The 24,361-nt window shown below is 42.8% G+C and overlaps 1 protein-coding gene and 1 long non-coding RNA gene across 4 annotated transcripts in view; one reads left to right on the top strand and one right to left on the bottom strand.

Moving 5' to 3' along the window:
* The window catches only part of ADAMTSL3 (ADAMTS like 3), a 368,636-nt gene that overhangs the window by 56,824 nt on the left and 287,451 nt on the right, over window positions 1–24,361 (top strand). For 2 of the 3 annotated variants that reach the window (XM_019477525.2, XM_019477526.2), the window contains exon 4: window positions 14,367–14,486. In XM_019477525.2, coding sequence (XP_019333070.2) covers window positions 14,367–14,486 — 120 coding nt within the window. Of the gene's footprint in view, window positions 1–14,366; window positions 14,487–24,361 lie in introns of those variants that run through there. The other variant, XM_059714625.1, reaches the window with a different exon arrangement.
* LOC132243822 (uncharacterized) overlaps window positions 16,932–24,361 on the bottom strand; it is a 75,955-nt gene continuing 68,525 nt past the window's right edge. Inside the window, exon 3 of the long non-coding RNA XR_009455397.1 lies at window positions 16,932–17,146. This is a non-coding gene — a long non-coding RNA (uncharacterized LOC132243822). The remainder of the gene's footprint in view (window positions 17,147–24,361) is intronic.

Genomic DNA, 24,361 nt, shown 5'->3' with positions numbered 1-24,361 from the left:
TGCAGTAAAATATGCGACTGTGAATTACAGTGTCACATCAAAAGCGGTGCTAATGCTCAGTAAAATTCACTACTTCACATTAAGTGTCACTAAAAAAGCATGCACTTTTGCTACTCCACATTAGGCCAGTCTAATATGCATTTAGTTAGTATGGGGTGGGCAAAACACAGCCCATGGGTATATCCGGCTCACCGGCTGATTGAATCCGGCCTGTAGGCAGGCACCCACCAATTAATTGTATCCGGCCTTACTCATGGCTACCCCTGCCATGCTCTGCATAGGGTGAGTCCTGCATGGGGCAGAGTGTGCTGTGCTCCCAGCCTCTCCCGCTGGAGGGCACCAGTTCCATCAGCAGGCACAGCTTCTGAGCAGGGCTCCTGCTGCTGCCACCACTGCCCAGGGAACTGCTGGGCTTCACCAGCCTCCAGCCATGATTCCTTCTGTCCCTGCTGCAGTGCTCCAGGCACCAGGTAGGGTGGAGAAGCTGCAGTGTTGAGGGGAGCAGGGTAGGCTCTGCCTGCAGCTCACTCTGGTCCTGCTCATGCGGGGCAGAGGAGCATGTGGATGGAGAGGGTGGGGGCCATGAAGGAGCTCTGCTGCTCACAAATCCTGGCAGGGCAGGCATTGGACAGGCAGGAGCAGGGGAAGCAGCAGCAGGACCCAGCGTGCACTTGGTGTAGCCCTGCTGGGCAGGCACATGAGAGAGAAGCAGCAGCAACAGCAGCAGGAGCCAGGGCTGGCTCCACTGCAGCCCTGCCAGGCAGGTGTGGGACAGACCAAGAGAGACAGTGGTGCCAGGCTTGGCTCCCTGCCCTTCCTCCCCTCTCGCAGGGGCTTCTGTTGCTGCCTGCCAGTGGCAATTGCTTTTCTGCCCTTTGCAGCATGTTGCAAGCCAGGCAGGAAGCACTGATCCCCCATCCCTTCCCCCTGCTGTGGAGGGGCTGGACTCAGCCACATCACAAAGAGCATGCGGGAGGGAAGGCCCTCACATGTGCACACCCAGCCCGCCCACACCCCCTCACACACCCCACTCCCTGCCATACCCACATAAATATCCAACCCTTCAATCACACCCCCACACACCACACCCACATATACACCCAACACCTCAACCACACATACACTCCATGCCCTCTACACGCATCCGCACATATACCCACACCTCACACATACATCTACACCTCCCCACACATGCAACCACACCCCCTCGCACACCCTACCCCCTCATCATACCTACATACATATCCAAGTCCACACCCCTCACATCCCCACACGCATCCACATATACACCCGACATGCCCCCTCCACACACACCCATGCATACACCCCATCCACACCATACATGCACCCCACATACCCCCATCCTCCACCATACCCACACATACACCCAGCAGTCCCACACACCCCACACTCTAACCACACCCACACACATCTCACACCCATACACCCCTCCTACACCCCCACATACCACCCCCACATCATACATGCACCCTTCCACCACATACTCCCCCAACCATACATCCCTACCCCTCCACACACAATATACAAGCAAATCTCACCCACAAAAGGAGTACTTCCTGGGCAAGGGGAGAGACTTCCAGTGGCAAAGGTCAGGAGTTAGGAGGTGGGACTTCTGGTCACAAGATGATGACCAGGGGGCAGGGGACCTGTCAAGGTGCGGGGCTACCCTTGCAGGCCTCGATGCCTCACCAAAACTCGTTAAGCAGCCCTACAGCTGAAATAATTGGCCGCCCCTGAGTTAGTACCTCACATTAGTGGTACTAAATTTAATGCACAGTAGAAAAAGTGCATTAATGAACATGTAGACTCACCCACTATTTGATTCTGTAGGGCAAATTCTACCCTTATTCTACGTGGCTCTTATATTGTACTTTTCACTGACAGGGCTGAAAAGAGGTTCTCATTCCTTCCATGGGGAACAGTGAGGCACTGAAAAAGTCCTTGGGAATTGTGTGTATGTTTGAAGGTAGAAGTCATTTTCTTTCTGACAAAAACAAGCACCTTCTCTAGGGCTATCTCTTATCTGAAGAGGTTGTTCCATATTTTCTGTCCTGGTTTTTGTATATGCATAGTATCACAGTGTACTGGGTATACAGTACCGTTCTCAGTAATAATGACTAACAATATATTTCATGTGGTACTGAAAATAAAATATTGGTATTCAGGCCCTGATTCTGAACCATGAAAATCCATGGGAACTTTTTCAGTAATTTAGTAAGATCAAGCAGACCATTTAAGAATAAATATTAACTACAATCAACCTAATCACATAGAGAAAAGGCAGACTCCACCTAACATACTGTTTAGAAGCAGCTCATTTTGGGGAAAGAAATATAAAACTCTAGAGCTCATATTTCTTTTGGAAAAGTGAGGCAGAGTTGAGAGTTAAGCTGGATTTTGAAACTAAATAGTATTTTGGCTAAGCATTACTGAAACATTTCAATGAGAAGTTAAATCTTTTAGCCAAACTATATCAAGAGAAAACACAGTTAATTGTTGATAAATATCCAAAAGCTTAATCACTAGGATAAATTTAAAAAAAGCACAGGAAAAATGTTCAGACTTATTTGATCTACAGCCTGCAGCATAAGCTCGGCCAAAGAAAATGTATTTATATTTAATCAAGACGAATTTTGAGAGAAATAGGCTTTTAAAAAAGCCTGATAGAATGACAGCACCGTATTTTTAAAAAACAAAATGATCTGGTTTATCCCACTCTTTCACTCTTGGCTTAAAATTGAGCAAACCTTAGGAAATGGAAAAAAGTTGTCTGAGCTCTATTTTTTCTGCACTATGGACCTGATAACCCATTCAAGTCTTTGTAAAGACTTCCAGTGGCTTGAACAGGCTATACATTAGGCCCTCTCTGAGCCACAGTGGTTGTATGGCATATTTAATTCTTACAATTACAGGTCTGACTGTAGTAGTGGGTCAGGTGTGGTCAGTGTTCATCCAATATGTTCCTTGCTATCTATAGCTAGATTTAAGAGCTGTTTACTAAAGGACTGTACTGTGGCTTCAAGATAATAAGTCTAAGTGAAATACCTCTCAGTAGTCTTTCAGGTAGCTCTGTGTCCCTGCATAGCCACTAAAACATTTTCTTATCCACTTTCTATTTATATTTGGAATGAGCAAGTCTAGAATGGGAATTGGCTGATGACAGGAAAAAAACATAGGGTTTGGACGTCAATCAGTTTTGGAGTCAGCCTTCACAAACTCGGTGTAGATACTAGGAAGAAGGATTGGAGATTAGGAGAATCCATAACTGCTGTTGAGTTACCCACTAGAGTGGTGCTGATTGTGTGTCTTTTTGTCCAGCCGTTAAGGCTGGCTGAACAGAGCTGCTTCAGCTATAACATACTTAACAAAACAACTTTGCCCCCCAAAAAGCAAACCCTCCCACTTCATTTCTCAATTTTTCCATAAAAATGGTTGTCCTTTGTTACTGCTGCCTTTTGCAGACCACTGTTCGAGGCATATTTAATTTTACAGATAAAATTAAATGTTAATTGTAATTTAAATATTTATTTTTTCACTTTAAATATTACCTATTAGTTGGATATTAATTCATGTTTTAAGTAAGTGGCCTGAGTTTCCAGAGATGGAAACTCATGTTACTTATTTGGGCCCAAAAATATGGATTGAACAGCCTAGCTTTAGAAACTAGCTTTTGGTCATGGCAAATAGCTATTCTTATTGGAATTTCATTCAACTTAATTAGCCACAACAATTCTGTGAAATTTTAGTGTGATTATCTTTGGGTGGTACCTCACACTGACTGGCTTGAAATTAAAATTAGTAACATACTCTCTCCAACTTTTTGTAGGAGATTCCTTGAAAACACATTAAAAATAACTTCTATTCAGCTGGTATATTTCTTCCTTAGGGCACAAATCAGGTGCTACAATAGTTTAATCAACTGAAAGATATTTAAATGTAGGAATTGAATGAGAAGGCACTCATGCTTTGCACAGATCCGGGGGCACATGCTTCCATGCCTCCTGGGGTGTGCGCAGTGGCAGGAGTTGCCCCCCAGATGAGCTGTGGCTCCATCCCGCGCCCCTCCCTGCCCCAGCTGGGCAGCACACCTGCCCTAGCCTCACCCCCTCCTGCACTGCTGGGGCCTTGGTCTGCCCCCACCCACACACCCCTTCCCTCCCCCCCCATCCACCACAACAGACTTTCCGGCTGGACACTGCTCTTCAAGCTGGCATGCTGCGTATCAGAAGTCAGATCGGTATCGCCCAATATGCCTCCTTAAAAATTGACTATCGGTATTGGCCCCAAAAATCTCTATCAGTGCATCCTTACTGAGAAGGGCTGCCTCCCCACTACCCCTCCGGGCACAGCCTGGCTGGTGTCCCTACAGGCCAGGGTGGGTGTTTAAACCCTTCTACAGTAACATTTCGATCCTGAAGGGGCCTGGCCACACCCCCCAGGTCAACTTCTCTCCAGCCTTGCGGCTACTACAAAGCGAAGGGAGGGCTACTCTAGTGTCCCCCAGCTTCTGCAGGCATGAGCCACTGCAGGCACATGCCTGTGTTTCCAGAATTAAATGTGAATGTCTGTGCACTTGCAAATTGGTTCAATCTTTTCAGGTTAGACTGACGTGCAAAGATTGAGTCAATTCAGGTTCTGGCTTTTTTAAATGTCTGTTCCTAACCCTGGAGTCCATAATTTTCTCCCAGACTAAAGTATTTTACACTAAAATGTATAATCTTAAAATGAATAAGTGAAATATTTGAACCACATTTGTACTAGAAATACCTATGCACTTTCAAATAGCAATCATTTAAAATTAAAAGTCAGATAAATCTTTGGCTGGGACAGGAACAGGGGTTCAACAGCATGGTTGCGCCTGCCATTGGCTGTGTCACACACAGGCTCTTGGCCTGGGGTCTGACTGGAGCCCCTGCTTTTGCATGGCTCTGGAACAAAAAGGGCATTTTGCCTTTTGAGAAGAATACACCTTCTTCTACTTCTGTTTCCACCTTGTTGGCTAATACTACATAGGCGTAGCAAGGCTTTATTCTCAATAATGTAGATTTGTATGAGGAGCAAATGTACTTAGCAGTATATTTGTTTTCTTTTCATGAGTGTTTGACACAGAAACTTGTGCCCTCTACGAGTCATAGGAGTGAAAGACTTTAGTAAGTTGCATTCATTTCTTTGAGACATTCCATCTTCATTTTTTCACCTTCTTGACCTTCATCATTCAGAGGTAACAGAAGTTTAAATTCTTGTTGTTTTGATTCTAAACCACACATTAAAATCAGAAGACATGTGTCAGCTGTTTATGTATAAATATGAAACAAGTACTTTCCAGTTAACAAGTACTTTCCAGGTATCCAGTGGTTATAGTCAAATAGAATGGAACTATTTTATATAATGCTCAGACAAACTTTGTAACAAACTTCATATCAAAAGGATTGAAACAATTTTAAACTATATATTTTGCAACTTAATTAGGAATCTACAATCACAGTAATAGTTCAGTATTTAAATCTTTGGGTGAAACTCTCAATTTGTGTGGGTCATGCATTGCAGATGACTAACATTTTATATAAGCTTTATTTAATATTTTAAAGGTAGGGAAAGTGTATCTTCTTTGATTCATCAGATATAGGTAACATACCAGTTTAACAGTGATATAAAATATGAATCCTAAATTTTGGAAAAGGTGAATGGTGGGAATTCAACCCGCCATTTGAGTATGCAATGAAGGAGGTTTGGTGTGAGAGTTACAGAGGATGGCTGGAAAAACCTCTTTACAGAAGGATTCTAGCTTAGGGAATCTTTGTGCTTTTGCCAAGAAAGGAAGACCATTAATTGGAAGATTCCTCATCTGAAATTATGCAGCTGGTCTAGCATAATGCACTGCTTTAACAAAGCAGTAAATTTAACTGCTTTGTTAATTTAAGAGTTTTTAAAATTCACTGCCCATTGGTTAGTAGGAAACTTTCCCTATTCAACTGAGACAGAAACTTCTGCTATCAGTTTTAGAACAATGTAATCCGTCTTTTTAAAATCAGGTTTTAGCTTTAAAGGCTATAAAGAAAACCAGCAAAGAACTGATGATGTGTTTTTTTGTCTGACTGATGGCTCCATTGCCTCTGAGGCAGCGAAGTGAAAGTAACCATCTCAGCAGTTCCTGTAGAAAACCCTTAAAGAGAGAGATGGCTTTGCTGCTGGTATTCAAAACTCTACTGGCAATAGTGAAACAGGAAAAAAAATGAGTCCTTTTTACTCTACTGCAGAAGGAGAGGAAGTGACCGAAAAAAAACCAAACAATGGAACTTAGATATTGGCTGTTTACTCTTTCTTCTTCCATGACCAGAAGCCAGAGGTGTGGAGCTGGGAGAATAATTTAATCCTTCATCAGTCAGACGAAAAAATCCTTTTTTCTTCCAGTAGTCAAAGTCTCGGAAAGTTCAGTTTGAACAAGCACCTAGCAATGACACACGACACCAAACCTAGCTTCAAGAACATGGATGCTTTAGAAATCCCACCATTTCTCTTTTCTCACCACCATGAGATGTGATATTGTCTTCTTACCAGATCATTTACACTTGAACTCCCTGGTGGAATGGTATGTGGAAGGCCATGGAAGAAATCTGCTGGGTTTTTTTTGCTGCTGGGTAGGAAGGAAAGGAATCTAAATGCTATAAGTATTTGGAAAACGTGTCATACACCAGTTTACCTATTTTCTGTCTGTCTTAAATAATCTCATTTGCCAAGTAGGCTAGTGCCTATGACATATTTTCTTGCATTCTGATATTTACCTTACAGCACTTTCAGCATATTATACAGTGACTATTATTGTATTTGTCTTGCTACATTATCACCTAGCTCTGTCATCATTATAATGTTTAGGAACAACATATAAACTGGTTCAAAATGCCTGTTCTTCATTTTAAGTATGTTTATAATCTGCCTGACATGTTTAACTTGAAGCTAAATGGCATGGAACTGCCTGTTATGTGGACTTAACACATCAGGATGACACGTAATTGTTTTCTGAAACTTGGAGGCAGTTTAAATCTGTAGCTGTAGTTTAAGAAATGAATTTATACCACACTAATTAAGCAATTAAAAATCATCAGCTGAAAATTATGGTAGCATCTTACAAACTGCTGACATTTGATTCACTGTCTGAACAAAGCATCTATAATATAAAAGGCTCACAAAGAGCTCTGAGACACTCATACAGAAAGAAGTGGTCTATAAGCATTCTGTATTTAAATAAATGTAGCACAGGAATGAATGCATGTTAGAACTCTTCAAACAGTAATAGTAGAACTGGTTGCAGACTCTCTATGTTTAACCATAAAAATGTGAAACCTCTTTTCTTTATTAGAAAAATAATAGATTTTTAAAAGATTTTTTTGAAAATCTGAAATTTAGTTGAAAGGTTTTTGAAAATAACGATCACCTTTTTTGGATTGCCCCTAGTTACTAGGCCTCAGCATCTACTTCTCATGACATCTGGCTGATACTAGATTCTGGGAGATTCATGGAAGTTAGGGTCTGGAAGGGACCTCATGAGATCATCAGGTCCAGCTCCTCTGCTTTAAGGCAGGAAAGACTGCTGAGGTTAGATGACCCTAGCAAGGTGCGAGTCCAGTCATATTTTGAAGTTGTCCAGGGAAGGTGATTGTACCACCTCTGGGGGGAGTCTGTTCCAGACTCTGGACACACAAACTGTAAAGAAGTTTTTCCTTATGTCTAATCTGAAGCCATTTTCTATCAGTTTATGACCATTATTCCTACTCTTCCCCTGGGGTGCCTTGGTTCACCTCTTCCCCTTGGGTGCCTGGATGGTCTCCTAGCCTGTGATGTTTGCCTCTTATATACTTAAAGGCTGCCACCAAGTCCCCCCTGAGTCTTCTCTTTTCCAGGCTGAACAGTTCCATGTCCTTCAGCCTCTCCCTGTATGGTCTGTTCTCCAGACCTCTAATGATTTGTGTGGTCCTCCTTTAGACTCTTTCCAGTTTCTCTAGATCCTTCTTGAAGTGTGGCATCCAGAACTGGATGCAGTACTCCAGCTGTGGCCTCACCAATGCTGAGTAGAGCGGGAGGATGACATTCTTAGTCTTGCTTGTGATGCATTGGTTGGTGCATGCCAGAATGGTGTTCACTTTGCTGGCTGTAGCATCGCATTGGTGGCTCATGTTCATTTTGTGGTCAGTCATGACCCTCAGGTCTCTTTCAGTTGTGATGCTGGTTAGTGTAGCACCACCAAGCCTGTAAGTATGTTATGGATTATTTCACCCCAGATGGAGCACTTTACATTTCTTGGCGGTAAACATCAGGTTTAGATCTGCCCACTTTACATGCCTGTCCAGGTCAGCCTGTATCCACAGCCTGTCTTCTAGTGTGATGGCACTCCCCCATAACTTGGTGTCATCCATGAACTTTGCCAGTATGCTTTCCAAACCCATATCCAAATTGTTGATGAAAATGTTGAAAAGCACTGGTCTGAGTACTGTGCCTTGAGGGACACCACTGGTCACCTTTCACCATGTCAACTCAGTTCCATCTATTAACACTTTCTCTGAGTCTGACCTCAGAGCCAGTGTGACCGCGGGGGGGGGGGGGGGAAGAGGGGGTCAGCTTGGGGCCAAGTCTCATCTTCGGCCTATCTACCTGTCTAGGGGCAGTCTGCCCCGTCTCACCTGCCACAACTTGTTGAATAAATAATTGGTGTAAAATACAGGAGGCTGCCCACTAAGTACCTTGATGCCCAGGGTGGTATGCACAGCTCCATACCATCCCTACACCATGTCCCATGCCTCTCAGATGGCATCCAAAACAAGTTCTTAACCTTTGATTCAAAACTTGGCCTCACCAAGTTTGAAGACTTACCAGGGTCTTGGCCTTTGGCCCAGCTGTGGCGTCAGGAATCCGTAGACTTACCCTAGCCTATCTGTCCCCTTCCTGGGGCTTCAGCGTATGCTGTCCTGCTAGGGCCTTCCACCTATGGCCTCTCACTAGGGCTTCCACTTATGTTATTACTCCTGTGGGGATGGCCCTGTGTGCTGCCCTTCAGACTGCCCCTGCAACGCTACTCTACACCCCAATGCACAGTCCTTCAGGCCGCAACAGTGCACCCTACTCTGTGCAGGCTACCACACACTTCTGCCCCCAATCTCTCCAATCTCTCTCTCTGTCTGCCCCCTCTCTGGGGCCTCGGGTCTTATACCCCTTGGGGCTCAGGTGCTTCTCTGGCCATGGCTGGACCCCATGCCTGTCCCTACCATGGGTTTACCCATCAGGATGTTGGGGCTGGGGCTTTAAGGCACCCTTTCTTCACCTTTCACTGGGGAGGCAACTGAACTGGTATTTTTTGGGGACCACCCTGCCATGGGCAGACCCACCAGACCATCCTACCCCAGCAGGCTGTGGTTTTTGGTCATTCCCCAGGACCAGGAGCTTCCTGCCATTCCCATAGCTCCTGCCCTTACCTCCAAGATGTGAGCTGCAGCTCTAGCTGGGTAGTGTTCTCTCCATAGCTGCAGCCAGCAGCCTTCTGGGTTCCCTGAGGACCTGAGCTAAAACGGAGGCTGCTCAACCCCCTCCTCCTATCACAATGCCCTCCTGCAGTCATGTGACTGCCTCATTAGGGCTGGTGCACACCTGATGGCTGCTTTGCTGCCTGCTCTCAGCCCTTAGAGTGGCAGGCACCAAAGGTGCTCTGCCACAGCCAGTTTCCCAGCCACTGGCCCATTAAGTTGTTGAGGCCACAATTTCTCAATTTAACCATGAGGACATTGTGGGAGACCAAGTCAAAGGCCTTTTTGAAATCCAAGTACATGATGTCTACCTCATCTTTATCCAGGGGGTGAGTTACCTGATCATAGAAGGAAATGAGGTTGGTCAGGCATGACCTGCCTGCAACAAAGCCATGTTGGCTGTCTTTTAGATTACTGCCTTCTGTTATCCTATCACTGATGGATTCTTTGATACATTTTCCAGGATTTTTCCAGGGATTGAGCTCTGATTGAATGGCCTGTAATTCCCTGGGTCCTCTTTTGTTCATCTCTTGAAGATAAGCATCACATTGTCCCTCTTCCAGTCTTCTGTGACTTCACCCGAGTGCCGTAAATTCTCAAATAGCTTTGCCATCAGTTGTGCAATGACGTCAGCTAGTTCTTTCAGCACTCTTGGGTGTAGTTCATCCAGTCCTGCTGACTTGTAGATATCCAGCCTCTCTAGGTACTCCCCCACAAGATCTTCACTGATTATAGGTGGGTGATCACTCTCACCTTGTCTATCCTTCTTTCTGTTAGGCAAGTTAATATCCTTGGTCTGGTGGAATACCAACGCAAAGTATTCAGTTAGGAGTTTGGTTTTCTCCTGAGTGTTCCATTGCGTTCAGCAGGGGTCCTACATTTCCCCCCTTTTTTTTTCCTGCTCCCTATATATCTAAAGAATTACTTTTTATTGTCTTTGATTTCTGTTGCCAGTTTGTATTGGATTTCTGCCTTGGCTTTTCTAATCTGCTCCCTACAGTTGCGGGCCATTCCTATGTACTCTTTCTTGGGGGTAATTCCCAGCTTCCATCTCTTATATGCTTCTCTTGTTTTCAGGAGGTCAGTGACCTCCCTGTTGAGCCAGGGGAGGTCTCCCAACCCTTCTGCTACCTTCCTTATGAACAGGAATGGACCTCCTTTGTGTTCCAAGGATTGTATCCTTGAGGAATGACCACTTTTCTTACACTCCCTTCCCCATTGGACCATGGTCCTGCAGGGCCTCATCCACAAATCTCCTAAGTTTGTAGAATTCAGCTTTCCTAAAATCAAGGATTTCTACCCTACTAACTGATTTCCCTTCCTTACAGTCCATGGTGAAAGTGATCATCTCATGGTTGCAATTGCTTAGATTACCCTCAATCACCAGATTACTCACTAGATCATCCCCTTTGGCCAAATCCAGGTTGCCTTTCCTCTTGTCGGCCTGTATACTTCTTGAGTCAAATAGAGTTTCTCAATGCGAGTGAGGAAGCTATGTGGTCACTCAGATCTACCTCAGTGCTCTTCCCATGAGATGTCTGGATAATTGGAGTCACCTATGACGACTATATTCTGTGTGTGCCTCTGCCAGTTCTCTGGAGAATTTCAGATCAAGCTCCTCCACTTGGTTCGGAGATTCATAATATACTCCTACTGTCAAGTCTCCTTCACCATGCTCTTCCTGTATCTTAACCATTATTATTTTTATCATCACTCTTGACTGTATCTCTTTCTTGCTTCAGTTCTTTTTGGTAGTCAGCAGCACCTACTATTGCTAAACAATCTAGTTTATATTATAAGTCCCTGTATATAACTTTCTAAAACCTCTTGGACTGAAATTTTCCATGCTAGGGGCCATTTTTTGCTTGCCTTCAACTAACAAGTAGGTCCATGTTTCACCCAGTAACTAACTGCTCATTAGATATTAACACTAAAATAAATGTGTGTGTAAAACATTTTAGTTTTTCTTGTCACACTTGTTATTTCAGGTTCAAATGTTGGCATCTTTTATATTCAAAGCATAATACTGATGAATGCCTGAAGGCTTTCTACTTTAAATATTTACCTTATAAAGATGGGAAACACAAGCTAGCTAATTTCTGCATATCCTACTGGCAACTTGTTTATGAGAAATTAAGCAACAGCATGATTATAGACCTTTTTCTGGGAAGTGTGGAGGAATAATTTGGATTCTATTCTGTTCTTGAGCTCAGCAACTCTTTCCAAAATATTCTCTTAAATCACTAACACTTAGGCAGTATTCTTTTTCAAAGCATTTCACAAATATAACCTTCACTGAAATAAGTCAGTAAATTTAGTAAGCTACATTTTATACCTGGGGAAATTGAGGTAGTAATACTATGTCATTTAACCCAGGACAAAAGGGTATTTATGATATAGTTCTTAGCCACCAGTGCTGGCTTTTATCATATAGAGCCTAATCCATAGCCCATTGTGAGTTATTGGTTTCAGTGACATCAACTGCATTAATATCAGAGTCATGTGTCATGTATGAAAGGTTATAAGAGCAGTGACCATGTGGGAGTCAGCATGAGGTTGGATTCTAGACTTTCCTTCATTGTAACACGGGGAATCTAGTGTTGTAAAACACAGATTTTGCCCCACTTTGTGATTTAAAAACCTAAATGTGACTGACTTGGTGGCTGCCTTTTTAATAATAGAATTTAAATGATGTCCTGACTTGGCCACAACATGTGCATAGGTGACACATAAATGCTGACAGTGGGATGGGGGGGCACAACTCCATGCTACTGCTGTACCCCTGCCCCCGCTGCTGCTGAGCTTTGGGTCTGGCCAGGCTGCAGCTCCACACCCCACCATTGGTGCAGAAATTGCGCCACTGTCACTACCCCTACTGCTGATGGGCCCTGGTTCTGGCCAGGCTACAGCGCCATGCCCAACATCCAACTGTCAGCATGGAAATCTGGGGGGGGTGAGGGGGGGCACATGCCCCCCTCCCCATGCCCTCCCAACATGTCACCATTGTGCATGTGAAAACGTGACATTGTATACACAAGGTGCAAAGTTTTGTTTAAAATCCTATTCACTGAGATAATTTAAAGCACAACCAGTCTAGATGTGAACTTTGCAAATAATTTCTAGTTCATACAAACCTAGTTTAATACAAAACACTAAATTTAATGTAATAATTTTAATAGGCGATGGGATTTGTGGCCCATGAAACTGAAACATATCTATGTTGTAAGACATGATAAGCAGTAGCAATATAAGCTGGTTTTCCAGACTTCATGCAAATGACATGCTACTACATTACTATAGTACAAGCTGAAGGCTGTTTGCAGAGTGACATGGCTCCTGTTCTATGATTCCTGAGGGTTTAGTGCCTGAATTGTATGCAATACTTCTGAAGTCTTGTAGACAATTAGAATAGTGTGGGTCCTTAACTATAGCTCACTGAAGTTATGTATCTTAAATTTACTGCTTCCACTTCAGGACAGCAGCTGGCAATCAAGCAGGAAAGAAAATAAATGAGATATGCAATTTAATTAAACCACAGTGTTGTTAAATTCTTTTAGTTTGGAAGTATCTAGCAATAGCTCGGATGGCGCAGGTCATGATTCCTCCTTTAATTGCTTCCTCCTTATGGGGGGTTATCATCAACCTCTAACCCTTCCACAGCTGGTCCTGGCAGTGAGCTGGGATCCTGTTGACTTCCCCTCATATTAAGGTTAAATGGTTTAGGAAAGAGGGTTTGTCATGTTTTTCTACTAGCCATTAAAGCCATTTTTCCCTTTCCCCAGCTTCATTTAAGAGATGTCTTCTCCTCAGTCCACTTGTAATTCTGATTTATTAGGAAACTAGGTCTCCCATAGAATGAGTACTTTCACTAGGCATCTGCCATAAGGAGGTGCCAACAGTTAGCTTGGCTGCCTGCCCCTTTCACCATAGCTGTAACACTGTCCAAAAGTATATTTATTCCTTGATTAGAGAGGTATGTCCCATCATCCCTGAATAACTTAGGTGTCAAATATAACATTTTTAATGTGTAATTATCAGTGCTCCCAATTTCCAGTAATCAATGTGTCTCCTGGCTTGGTTGACTTGTGGAAGTCTGGTGCCTCATCACAAAACTCTATGCCACAGCATTTCAGATGAATGTGTAGCTACACCAGGAAAGGGTCCTGGATCTGCATTTAGTCTATGTGGGCCCTGATTATTGAAGTCAACACATTGACAAAATCTCAAATAATGGTGTACAATCAACATTTCTGGTATCTAATTCTGTGTCATCAAAGTGTGTCAGAAGGTCATCAGCTGCGTAAAGGGTTTGATATCTTGCCATTCCAGTTCAAATTTCTGCACTGTTTTGGCTTGGTATATCCATGCCATCCCACAATCATGTAACATTAAGATTCATTCTGGCATTCTTTAATTGCCTTTTCAGCAGTCTGAGGCTACATCCTGACTCACTGCTGGACGTATAGCTGCTTCTAGTGTAGATGTATCTGACCTAGCTTTAAATAGTGTGGCTGAGGATTAAGCAACAAATGCAATGGCTTTATGGCTTCATTGCTGGTACCTGACCAGTTAGATTAAAACTTGGGTAGAGGCATTATGAAGCTGCTGGCCTCTCTTTTATTTTTCTTCCTGGTATAGACAGAGAACTCTGCCTTTGAAGCTACAGAGGTTACATTTTCTTGTAGATACTCTTGGCCAAATGTTCAAAATTCCAGCCCTAAAACTGCAGAAAAATGTCATGTAATTTGTTCATGAGTATAGTTGCAGTTGCCATAATTGTGCATACACTTTGCCTTCATTAGCTGTAATATGTCCTTTTTAAATCTCTTACAGACAAGAGCAGAACAATCCCAAGGTGCATACTTCCTGCCTGAGTTTGCACTTTCTCCACAAGGGAGTTTTCTTGAAGATACAACAGGGGAACAATTCCTCACTTACCGCTTTGATGATCAGGTCAGTATGATAGAGCTTTGTCACACTTGCACAATAGTGAGATATTAAAAATTGCTTGAATTTCCACATGTAACAAATGAATCCATTATTTTACCCATTACCTTTTTGATGACTTGGAATGATAGCATCTTTAAAAGGAAGCTAAATCAGAGCATTTTATTGTACAGTTATTAAAACATCATTTGTGGAAGAGTGGTAACAGATATTAAACCTCAGTGTAAATGTTAAACTTAAAATGTTCTCAGGATATTTAATAGATTGTTATAGAAGATATCCCAAAAAGAATCAAATTAAACAGTGATCAGATCCTGTCTGTGGGTTGTTTGAATTCTGTATCAAGAGTATAAATTTGTATTAAAAAAAGATCTCCAATAAAGCTACAGAAAGCCTATAAGTAATTCCATTAATTCTTTATGAGTATTTCATAGGGAAAACTAATTTGTATGTTAATAACGCAGAGCACTTCACAGTTTACAGAACTATACAAACTCTAAGGCTAAATACAAACAATCAAAAAAGCCTGAGGCTGAATCGATTCAATCTTTGCGGGTTATTCTAAGCTGAGTAGACTAAACTGATAAGCAAGTGAACAGACATTCACTTTTGATTTTAAAAATGCAGCTACATACCTGCAGTGGCCCAGGCCAGAAGCCAGGGGGGTGCTAGAGCACACTTCCCTGCTTGGCTGGAGCAGACAACTTGGGCCAAGGCTAGCCTACCCAACCTGTGTAAAGGGGAGGTCCAAAGCATCCTGGCATGATGGAGAACTGGGAATTACTGGAATTTGGAGGGGATCTGGGACAGAAGTTCAATAAACTAATTTAACCTAAATCAGGTTTGTCTGATCCAAGTTTATCTTAAACCAGTTTCAGCGACTTTGAAAGTGGTGCGTGTACACTCAACTTCTGTTGTGTTACAGATTTGAACCGGTTTCCGATGACTTATACCGGTTTATGTGTAACTTCTGTCCTTACCCTAAGGGCGCTGACACAAGTGACATTTTTTTTCATGGGGGCGTAGGTGGGGGCAGTGGCATGGAGTTGTGACAAGTGACTTATGGAAGGGCAGAGCTGCAGAGTGCTTTAAAAGGGCCCAGTCCTGTGACAATCTGAACTCTCATTACTTGAGAGTTCAGATGAAGGCACTCCAAAGTGGAGCCTTTATTAACTTGTGTCAGTACACATTGTTTTCAGAATGAAGTGGGGGGCGGGGTTAGGAAGGGAGCAGAGAGAGCTTGTTTTGGAGGTTGCCCACCTTCTAATGCACCCACCCCACCTTCCAGTACTTACATTGCCCCTGTAATATGTCTCAACTTCCCTAAGGTTACCTAGATTCAATAGTAGAAGCAAGATTGGTGTTCTTTTTCTGTAGTATGTTTCTTGCTGTTCCTTTACATGACCATTTAAATAATCTATTCCTATAAAGAGAGATTAAATAAATGCTGTTCATTTTCTTGAAGTAGCCAAGAGAACTTTTTTTAACTTTAAGGCTAAGAAATATTGTAATATGAAATATCATACCACGTAAACTGTTGAAAGATTATTTATATTTTTATTTAGGGGTCAATTATCAGGTAGTTCTTTAAAAGTGAATGAAAATGCAGGAAATAGTGTAATACTGGATGAAGAAGGGTGTTTTAAGAGTAACAAACCTTTTATTCTGGCATTAAGGACCAGAAATGCTATCTTCAGGTTACAGAGAAACATTACTTTAAACATGAAATACATATATTAATGTAAAGAATGCAACATGAAAGAATCTCTGTTAAGCTTTAGCAAATGATTTGAAGTAAACCTAGGAAGTTTGTGGCATGCTGTGGAAATTGCTCATAACACAATATGTTACAGGAGCTTATTGAATTCCACATCAAACTTATCTGAATTACATTCGTAGGCATTTCTAGTACATTTCTTGTAAGAAAGAGGAGATTCTTGGGAAACAATCTCTAGAAAAATAAAAAAGAGCACTCCTTGCCCTTGGGTAACAGAGCTTGCTGCCTTCAAGTGATTGACAGTTTTATTGTGAAGGGTGGGCTCATCGCAGTAACCATTTTAAGGAATATTATTATGTTGTTCAATGACTTACTCAAAAAAGGGCAAGAACAGAGACAGGCTTTGTAGCTTCTTTTAGGTTTTAAATTATGGAAAGGGAAAAGAATAGTGAGAATCTGAAGGCTTGTTGAAATATGGTAAATTATTTGTTTGAATACAGTTGAAATATATGTGGAGTAATTCATGATTTTTCCCTGGAGGATTTTGATTCATCTATAGAAAAGGTACTGAGATAAGATGTCCCCTGGACTAAACACCTGGAAAAGCAATAATTCACAGAACACTAACATGCAGCTGTGGTACAGGCTGCTTTTAATTGTAAAAAAAATCCAAAAAACAAAACTATACACTTCTGGTGAAAACAGCTTCAGCTTCCTTTGAGTGGAGTGATGTTTAGAGGCAAAAACAATAAATTAAGCATAACAGTGTTTTTATTTATTCATTGTTTTATTTTTTTTCTCGGACTCTGAATGTATTCTGGTGATAATACATGGTTCTGTGTAGAGGTTTCTTCCAAAGCTTATTGCAGTCAATGACAATATTCCCATTATGTTCTGTGTGTTCTGGATCTGATCCACATGGGTAGTTCTTTCAGAAACATCATGGAGCCTGCTTTCAAGAAAAGGACTGCTTTTAAGATAAGTTCAATACTCAAGAATTGAATTAGTCATACTGAAAGTAACTTTGGCTTCCTAGAACGTAAAACACACACACGCACACAGACACACACACACCCCCACACACACACACGAAAAAAATGCAAACAAATAAGTTCTATTGGTTTTCTTAAAAAAAGCAGGATCTTTGTCAAAAAGATTAGTTAGTTTAAGATTAATGTGTTCTGTGAATGAATTTATATCTCTTCCATGTTTTTGCTACTGTTATCTACCCTGTCCACATCTTCGCATCTACATAATGCTCAGTAACTTAAATTGTATTTTATTTTGTGTTCACTCTTAATGCTTAGAAAATAAGGATGAATACAGAAGTGAATTGTAATAAGACAAGTAGGTGAGTGAAAGTTGGCATGAGAATGGAATTAAGTGGCAAGGCACAACTTTATTATCTTAATATACCTAGCATTTCAGTAGACCAAGGGTAGAAGAGGTACAGACCTGCCATGTAATTCATAATATAGGTTGAAGAGCGCCTACATCTCAGCCTTTTGACTCTTCCAACCCTGTTCACTGTGACTGGTATAGAGAGCAACAGAAGGGTCCTTAGTCTGTAAAGAGTTTGGGGTTCCCCTTCTCCCAAAAGAACATAGTCCAGCAGTGAGATTGCAGGGCTCTGTTAGTTCTGAAAACTGTCCCTTTGGCCATTTATCCACTATAGCTACAAGGGGCAATGGAGAGCCATTTCTTTAGGGTACTAATATTCATTTCTAAATCTTGTACCTACTTAACCTAACTGTGTCTCCATGATGCTTCCAGGAAGGAGCATTCATGCCAGGTCACCCCAAGAGACAATTTTTTTGACTCCCTGAAAACGTTTATTAGTAAACTCCACAGCTCCTATGGTACAGCTATAGGAAAGGACAGAGGTGGATTCAGGGGAGTATGGTTGTACCAGTAATATAACTGTGGGGGCTTCTGGGGCAGCAACCCCAGGCACCTCCTTTGTGGGGGCCCCAAAAATAGCTGCTTCCATAGAGGTGGATGACTGCACCAACATCATTAACACTGTGCCTCATGTACTGGGAAATTACATGTGGAGCTGCCCTACTGCACCTCTGGGTCCCACCTTCCTTTGATTCCTCTTCCATTCAAAATTTCAAGCCAGCTTTTGTAAGCACAGCTAGGCTGGGCTGGCATCAGATGTCTTGACAGTCTCCAGACTCCAAATGGCCTGGACATGGGCTTGGCATGACTTGGAACAGCACTACAGTCAGGAGAAGAATGTGTGCTGTGTTCTGTGTGGTGATGCACCATACCATCTGCACCCCACTTCTCAAAATCCTACAACCATTGTTAAAGGTGGAGGGTAGAGCAGCTAAAGGGTATGAGAGACTCCTAAAGACCTATGCAGAATTTTAAACTAATGGGGAAGATGAAAAGGGAAAAATCAGCTTTTACCTCCCTCTGATTTGTGTGCAGGAGGTAGAAATGCTTCCTTGTGTTTCCCATTATGGAATCACACATCACCTTGTGCCACCAAAACTTTTTTTATGGGAGCACAGAGCCCAAGCAAACAGACATCCTTGTTTCTTGTTGTGCCACACATGCCCAAACTGTGGCTGTGACAATAGATGGTATTAATTGGTGCTGCTATTTTCTGTTTGCTTTATGACAGGAGAGTATGGGAAGCCTGGAGCTGTTTGCACTCTCCAGCCCTCCCAGGCAAGCACTTCTGGGGCTTCAAGGGCCGAATCCTGTGTGCCCTGGGAATTCTTCCGCTGAGGAATTCCTGGGGTGGGCTCCTGAAGCTCCAGGAGCATCTACCTGGGTTCCCCTTCTTGCTGAGGTGTGCTTTAGGAATCCTCTGCATGCCTCCATGCCCCAACTTGGGGCACATGTCTACAAACAGGGGAACCCTGGCAGGACCCCATTAGCAGGCACCCCCAGGGATCTGATTTTGCACACCACAGGAATCACCCTGCAGGGGGAAGCTTGGAACGTGTATGTTGTGAGGTGCGATCTGCAAGTGTGGAACAGGGAACCCTCACAAAGTTTCCTCCCTCTGTGTTTGCACATGTGTGCTCTCTTTTTCGCTGATTGATCAGATCAGCTGTACCAGGACATCTGTCTTTAGGCTGTGTTCTCCCTCTTCCCTCCAGGGCTGTTCAGAACCTGCAGTCCAATTAAGTCTCACATTTAATTAAATGGATGGGTAATATTTTTATATAGCATCATCAACATCATGATCCAAGATTAGTTTCCTTACATCCTCCAAACATAGGAATGTTTCAAAGGGGTTTTCTTTGGCTTTTGTGTTTGGTATTTTTCAAGCAGTGAGCCAGTTTAATCTGGATCATTCATTCCTTTGTTAGTAAGTAATCTTGGTAAAATAGAACTAGCTGTTGCTTAAATATTCAAAAGTATTTGCTATCTGAAAAGGCAAGCTTACAGTTTGAAATGGGAGACAAGTAAGTATTAATGGGAACACATTGTACTCTGTTCTAACCCAGTGGAATTACATATGGATTCATGTTGTACATGCTACATAGCACATTTTGTTCTGGTTTAATCTGGCAAGAGGGTGCTCAAATTTTTGTACAAGATTGCACTAAACCTTTAACATATTCCATTGCTCTTTGCGTATTGAGAAATTACATGCAGATGACGTACTTTGCTTCCTAAATCTGTTGTTAAATATATTTGGTTTAGTATTAAGGAAACTTTCAGTTGCACAAGAATGTTCTTTGTAGGGTTTTATGAATTACTGCCGCTCATCCTTCCTTTAGATATTTTTGTGAATGTTTTACCCAATAATATGTAAAATAAGTTTTCAACACATTTTCTCTTACTCTCACAAAGAATAGACGCTAAATCAAAGCAAGTACATTCAAGGGCATCCTCAGAACAGACTTGTTAAGGTACAGGAAGATGCATTTTGTTATACATCCTGCACTGTTATTATGTTACATCTTCCATTGGTGCATTGTGCACCACATTCCTAAAATTCTACTGAGTCAGTGAAGTTTAACTCTGACTGGGTGCATCAACATGAGCTGCCTTACTACACATTAGACTAATCTAATGTGCAGTAAATCATCACTGTTTACATGTGTGCAGCAATTACTGTGCATTAAATTAGTCTAATGTGCCATTTGCTAGTACCAATACACACAGGTATTAGAAAAACAGTGCATTAAATAATGCACAAGAGCACACATGTAGACCCTGACTGGGAGCAGTTTGCTCCTAGTCAGCCCAGGCAGCAGGGGCCACCGCTACCTGGTTAAACCCCAACCTCTGTTGGCCTAGAGGAGCTGTCCTGGCTTCAGGGCAGCTGCGTCTCAGTCGCACAGATTTGGAGACCCATCCTGATCTCTGTGGGGCAGGGAGAGCTCTCCCAGCTGCAGGGCAGCTGTTTCCTAGCTGCATGGTGTTCGGGGCCAACTGTAAGCATCTGGGAGACAGCTGCCCTGCATCTGGGACAGCTCTCCCTGCCGTGTGGAGATAGGGTGGATCCTAATCTCCATGTGGCTGGGAGGCAGCTGCCCCCAGAGCCTGGACAGCTCTACCCACCCCGTGGAGATTGGGACAGGTCCCGATTGCTGTGTGGTTGGGAGGCAGCGGTCCTGCAGCCAGGACAGTTCTTTCTGCAGCATGGAAATCGGAACAGGTCCCTGTGCCCCCTTCCAGCCTGGGGCTGGCACCTGGGGGAGCCTGGAGCTCCCCTTGGCTGCTGCAGGAGGGAAGAGCAGGGCAGGAGCAGCCCTGGACTGAACTGCTCTCATTGGAAGCAAATTTGTTCTTGATGGGCACACATTCAGTTGCATGCCCGGGAAGCACTTTAGTGAACTTGAATTTTCTGTGCAGAAAATTCAAGCACATTAATTGCATGTGTAGACATGTCCCCTTAGTGCAAAATAGATTTTGATGCATGGCCAAAAATTTCTCTTGTCCTTATACATGCCAGAGCAGGAAGCAAATGTTGCTCCCTTTCCATCATCCTTCAGTTTACATCGAGAGGAGGAAAAACACTTTGAGATGCTAATTGTCCTTTGCCATAAGTAATAGTTTAGTTTACTTTTTTTCTTTTTGATTTTTTTTGGCTTCTCACCTTGTTAAACCACTACAAGGAAATATTTTTTCCCCAAATACTAGTAGTACTGGAAAGCTCTCACAGCAATAGAATGTTCATGTTTTCTGACACTTGGAGTATTGCTTCCAAGTCCTAAAACCAGTCCATATGATGAACCACCAACAAGGACACAAGTAAGAACTTGGTTGGGCAAATCCTATTTGAAGTACCTTTCAGCTTTGATTGGCTGAGAGAGACAGATTCCAAATAAAAAGGTTATCTTCCCTTGTTAAGTAAGAAAAGGTTTGCTTAACTTGTTAGCCTGCTAGTGGATTTTGTACCTTTTTGGTTTATGATATGTATTGTTTCAATCTCCAAATGAGGAAGCCATGATTTTTGGCATCAGACATATGGCACTATATGGTCAAATCTTGGCAAGGAAACCTAGTGTTTCTAAACAAATCTCTTAAAAAAATATGGATAGGAAAAGTGGTAAATACTGGACTCATGAGAAACCACCCAGCAAGCAATTAATGCTTAGAAATATGCAATAGAATGTGCAATAAAAATGCAATAGAAATCTGTATTGCATTCAGAGTGCCTTCAGATGCACCAGGTGAGGTGGAAGTCAGTGACTTGGTTTCCAACTAAATGTGCAAGTTGAAATATATGAGCTGGTGTAGCTATGTTAAGTTCTAGCCTTTCTTTGAATTTGCTAGAAAAGAAATCTGTCATGAAGTTCAGGTCCAACTAGGTAGACTAAAATGTTCCTAGGTATTCCTGGTTCACCAGAGTACAAGGTATTCTGGCTGCCTTATAAAATAGCACTCTGGGGAGGATATTAAAAAATCAAAAGTACATTCAACTCTGAACTCTGGAGAACCTCAAGATTAAGTGGAAGGATATATCAAGAAAAAGGCTGAGCTCCTACTTCTCTCTAGGTGGATGTTCACATAAGAGTCTTGTCACAACACTTTTAAGACATTTTAATTGCTTGTGAAACAGAGAACACTGTGATAAGTCTAATTTGAACTAGCTGAAATTTAAAGAAACTTCTTGAATCATTGAGTTGCTCTTGATTTTCACTGGTGAAATACAGACTAGAATCTGGTTTACTGTTCATAGCAGTCACGGTTTCTTCAGTAGACATGAGTAAAACTCGGTTCCTTTCCATTTGAACTCAGGCTTTTCCACTGAAATTATGGTCTTCAGCTCTCTACACACAGTTCACATTTGTCATTTCAAATGGAATCCAAAGCTAGTTACTGTATTTACTCAAATACAAGATGAGCCTTTTTCCCAATCAGCATGGGGAAAAAAGCTCCTCATCTTATATTTGCATACAAGGAAACCTCATTAAATATATTGCCCATCATTACACTACTGCCAAAATCAACATGTGCTCAGCAATGGAAACCAGCTATGAAGTTGATTAAATGTAGCCAACACTGACCATGACTATAAAAACAGATGGCCCATATTTGGCAAACATACTGGATGGGAACTTTTTTTTTTGGTATGGCCCTTAAAAAAAGGGTGGATGTTCCTTCCACAGGGAACTGGCACTGGGCCTGAAGGGATTGAAATACCAGGCTAGGACCAGGAGGGCCAGAGTCAGCCCTGACATCCTCCACTTGGTGCCAAAAATGCTACGTTTAATCTTAGCCAAAAAGGCCAAAATGTTGATGGGAAACTTACCATACTTTTTTTTTTTAAAATGTCGTGTCAAATCAGTTCCTGTGAAAGGAGAGGCCCTGGGAAAGGAGGGAAGCCCAAGGGTGACCCTTCTCTGCAACTTATCCTAGGCGGAGCATGGAATGCTGTAGGGGACTGGAGCACCATGTTGCACTGCTGGAGCCGGTGCATGCTCCAGATTAGCAACAGCCAAGCCTAGAGAAGTACTTCAGGCCCTGGAAAGGGGCAGCTGGGGAGAGACCGGAGCTTCCCAGTGGAGGATACACTAAAGGATTCTCCTGCCAGCACCTGCTTGCAGCTGACTGCGGTGACGGGGTGCACGGTGACCACTGACTGTAGACCATTGTCTTAGTATTGGGGGCAATGCACCTAGAGGAGTTTGAAGCTCCACAGTGAAGTAGGTGCTTGGGAAGCCAGGCAGTACGTGGCTTGGTGCTGCAGGCCAGCCATAAGCATTTTTTTATTTTCAAATTAATTTAGTCATTTTGGGGACTTTTAAAGTAAATCTATAGAGTGGATCCACCCCCGATATACAAGGGAACTTAAATAGTTTCTTCATTTTTTTTTCAGTTCTCTTTGGAACTGCTCAAGAAGGGAATTGATAGAGTGAGGGGAAGGAACCCCTAAGAGAAGGCATACCCTGTTGAATTAATTCTGGTTTATTTTGGGACTATTAAAAATAATTGATTTGAGTTCCTAAGGGCACCCTGGCAGTGGACCCATGACAGGGAAGGGACCTATGCTGAACTCCCAGTCAAAATCTGAGGCACTCCCCTGAGGGGTTTCACTGTGCCCAACAGTAGGGCCTGATGTAGATTCCTGGCAGCCCAGGTAGGGGGGATGCCCTCAGGATAAGAGCGTCATATAACATTGAGGAAGTGATAAGGATGGGGTGTAGGGGAGGTGGAGCCCTATGAAGAAACTCCTCCAACAGACCCTGAAGTATCACCCAGCAGAACTACCTACCTAATAGAAGTAAGATCAAAGTCGTAGCAAGTGAGAGAATACAGTCAGAGCACAGTTGGGATAGCGTGGCTCCTTTCATCCTATCATCCTGTTGGGAGGATGCCAGGCCAGGAAGGTCACCTGAGGGGGCCAAGGCCTTACAGGACCAACCTCAACAGTTGTGAATTCTGTTGACTGGGCAGAGCTCAATTGTTCAAGTCTGTGTGGCACTACCACTGGCAAGTAACCTCCTTCCCAGATTCTTCAGCCTGGGGCTTCAGATATTCCCAAATCCATGGAAGGCATCCTACCTGCAGGCCTCAAACCTTGAAGGCCTTGGAGTTCAAATGCCCCCAAGCCTCACTGGCCCTTAGCAAAAAGCCAAAGGAGCAAGCTAGGGAGACATCCCCCATCTCTATAAAAATAAAGCTTGTAGCAGAAATCCTCCCATTGGGAGACTATAGTAGACTCTTGTAGCAGGGTCCACCCACAGTG

The sequence above is a fragment of the Alligator mississippiensis genome, chromosome 11 (genome assembly GCF_030867095.1).
Source record: "Alligator mississippiensis isolate rAllMis1 chromosome 11, rAllMis1, whole genome shotgun sequence".
Classification (NCBI taxonomy): Eukaryota; Metazoa; Chordata; order Crocodylia; family Alligatoridae; genus Alligator; species Alligator mississippiensis.
Note: the sequence above shows the minus strand (reverse complement) of the source record. Positions and strands in the feature narration are given on the sequence as shown.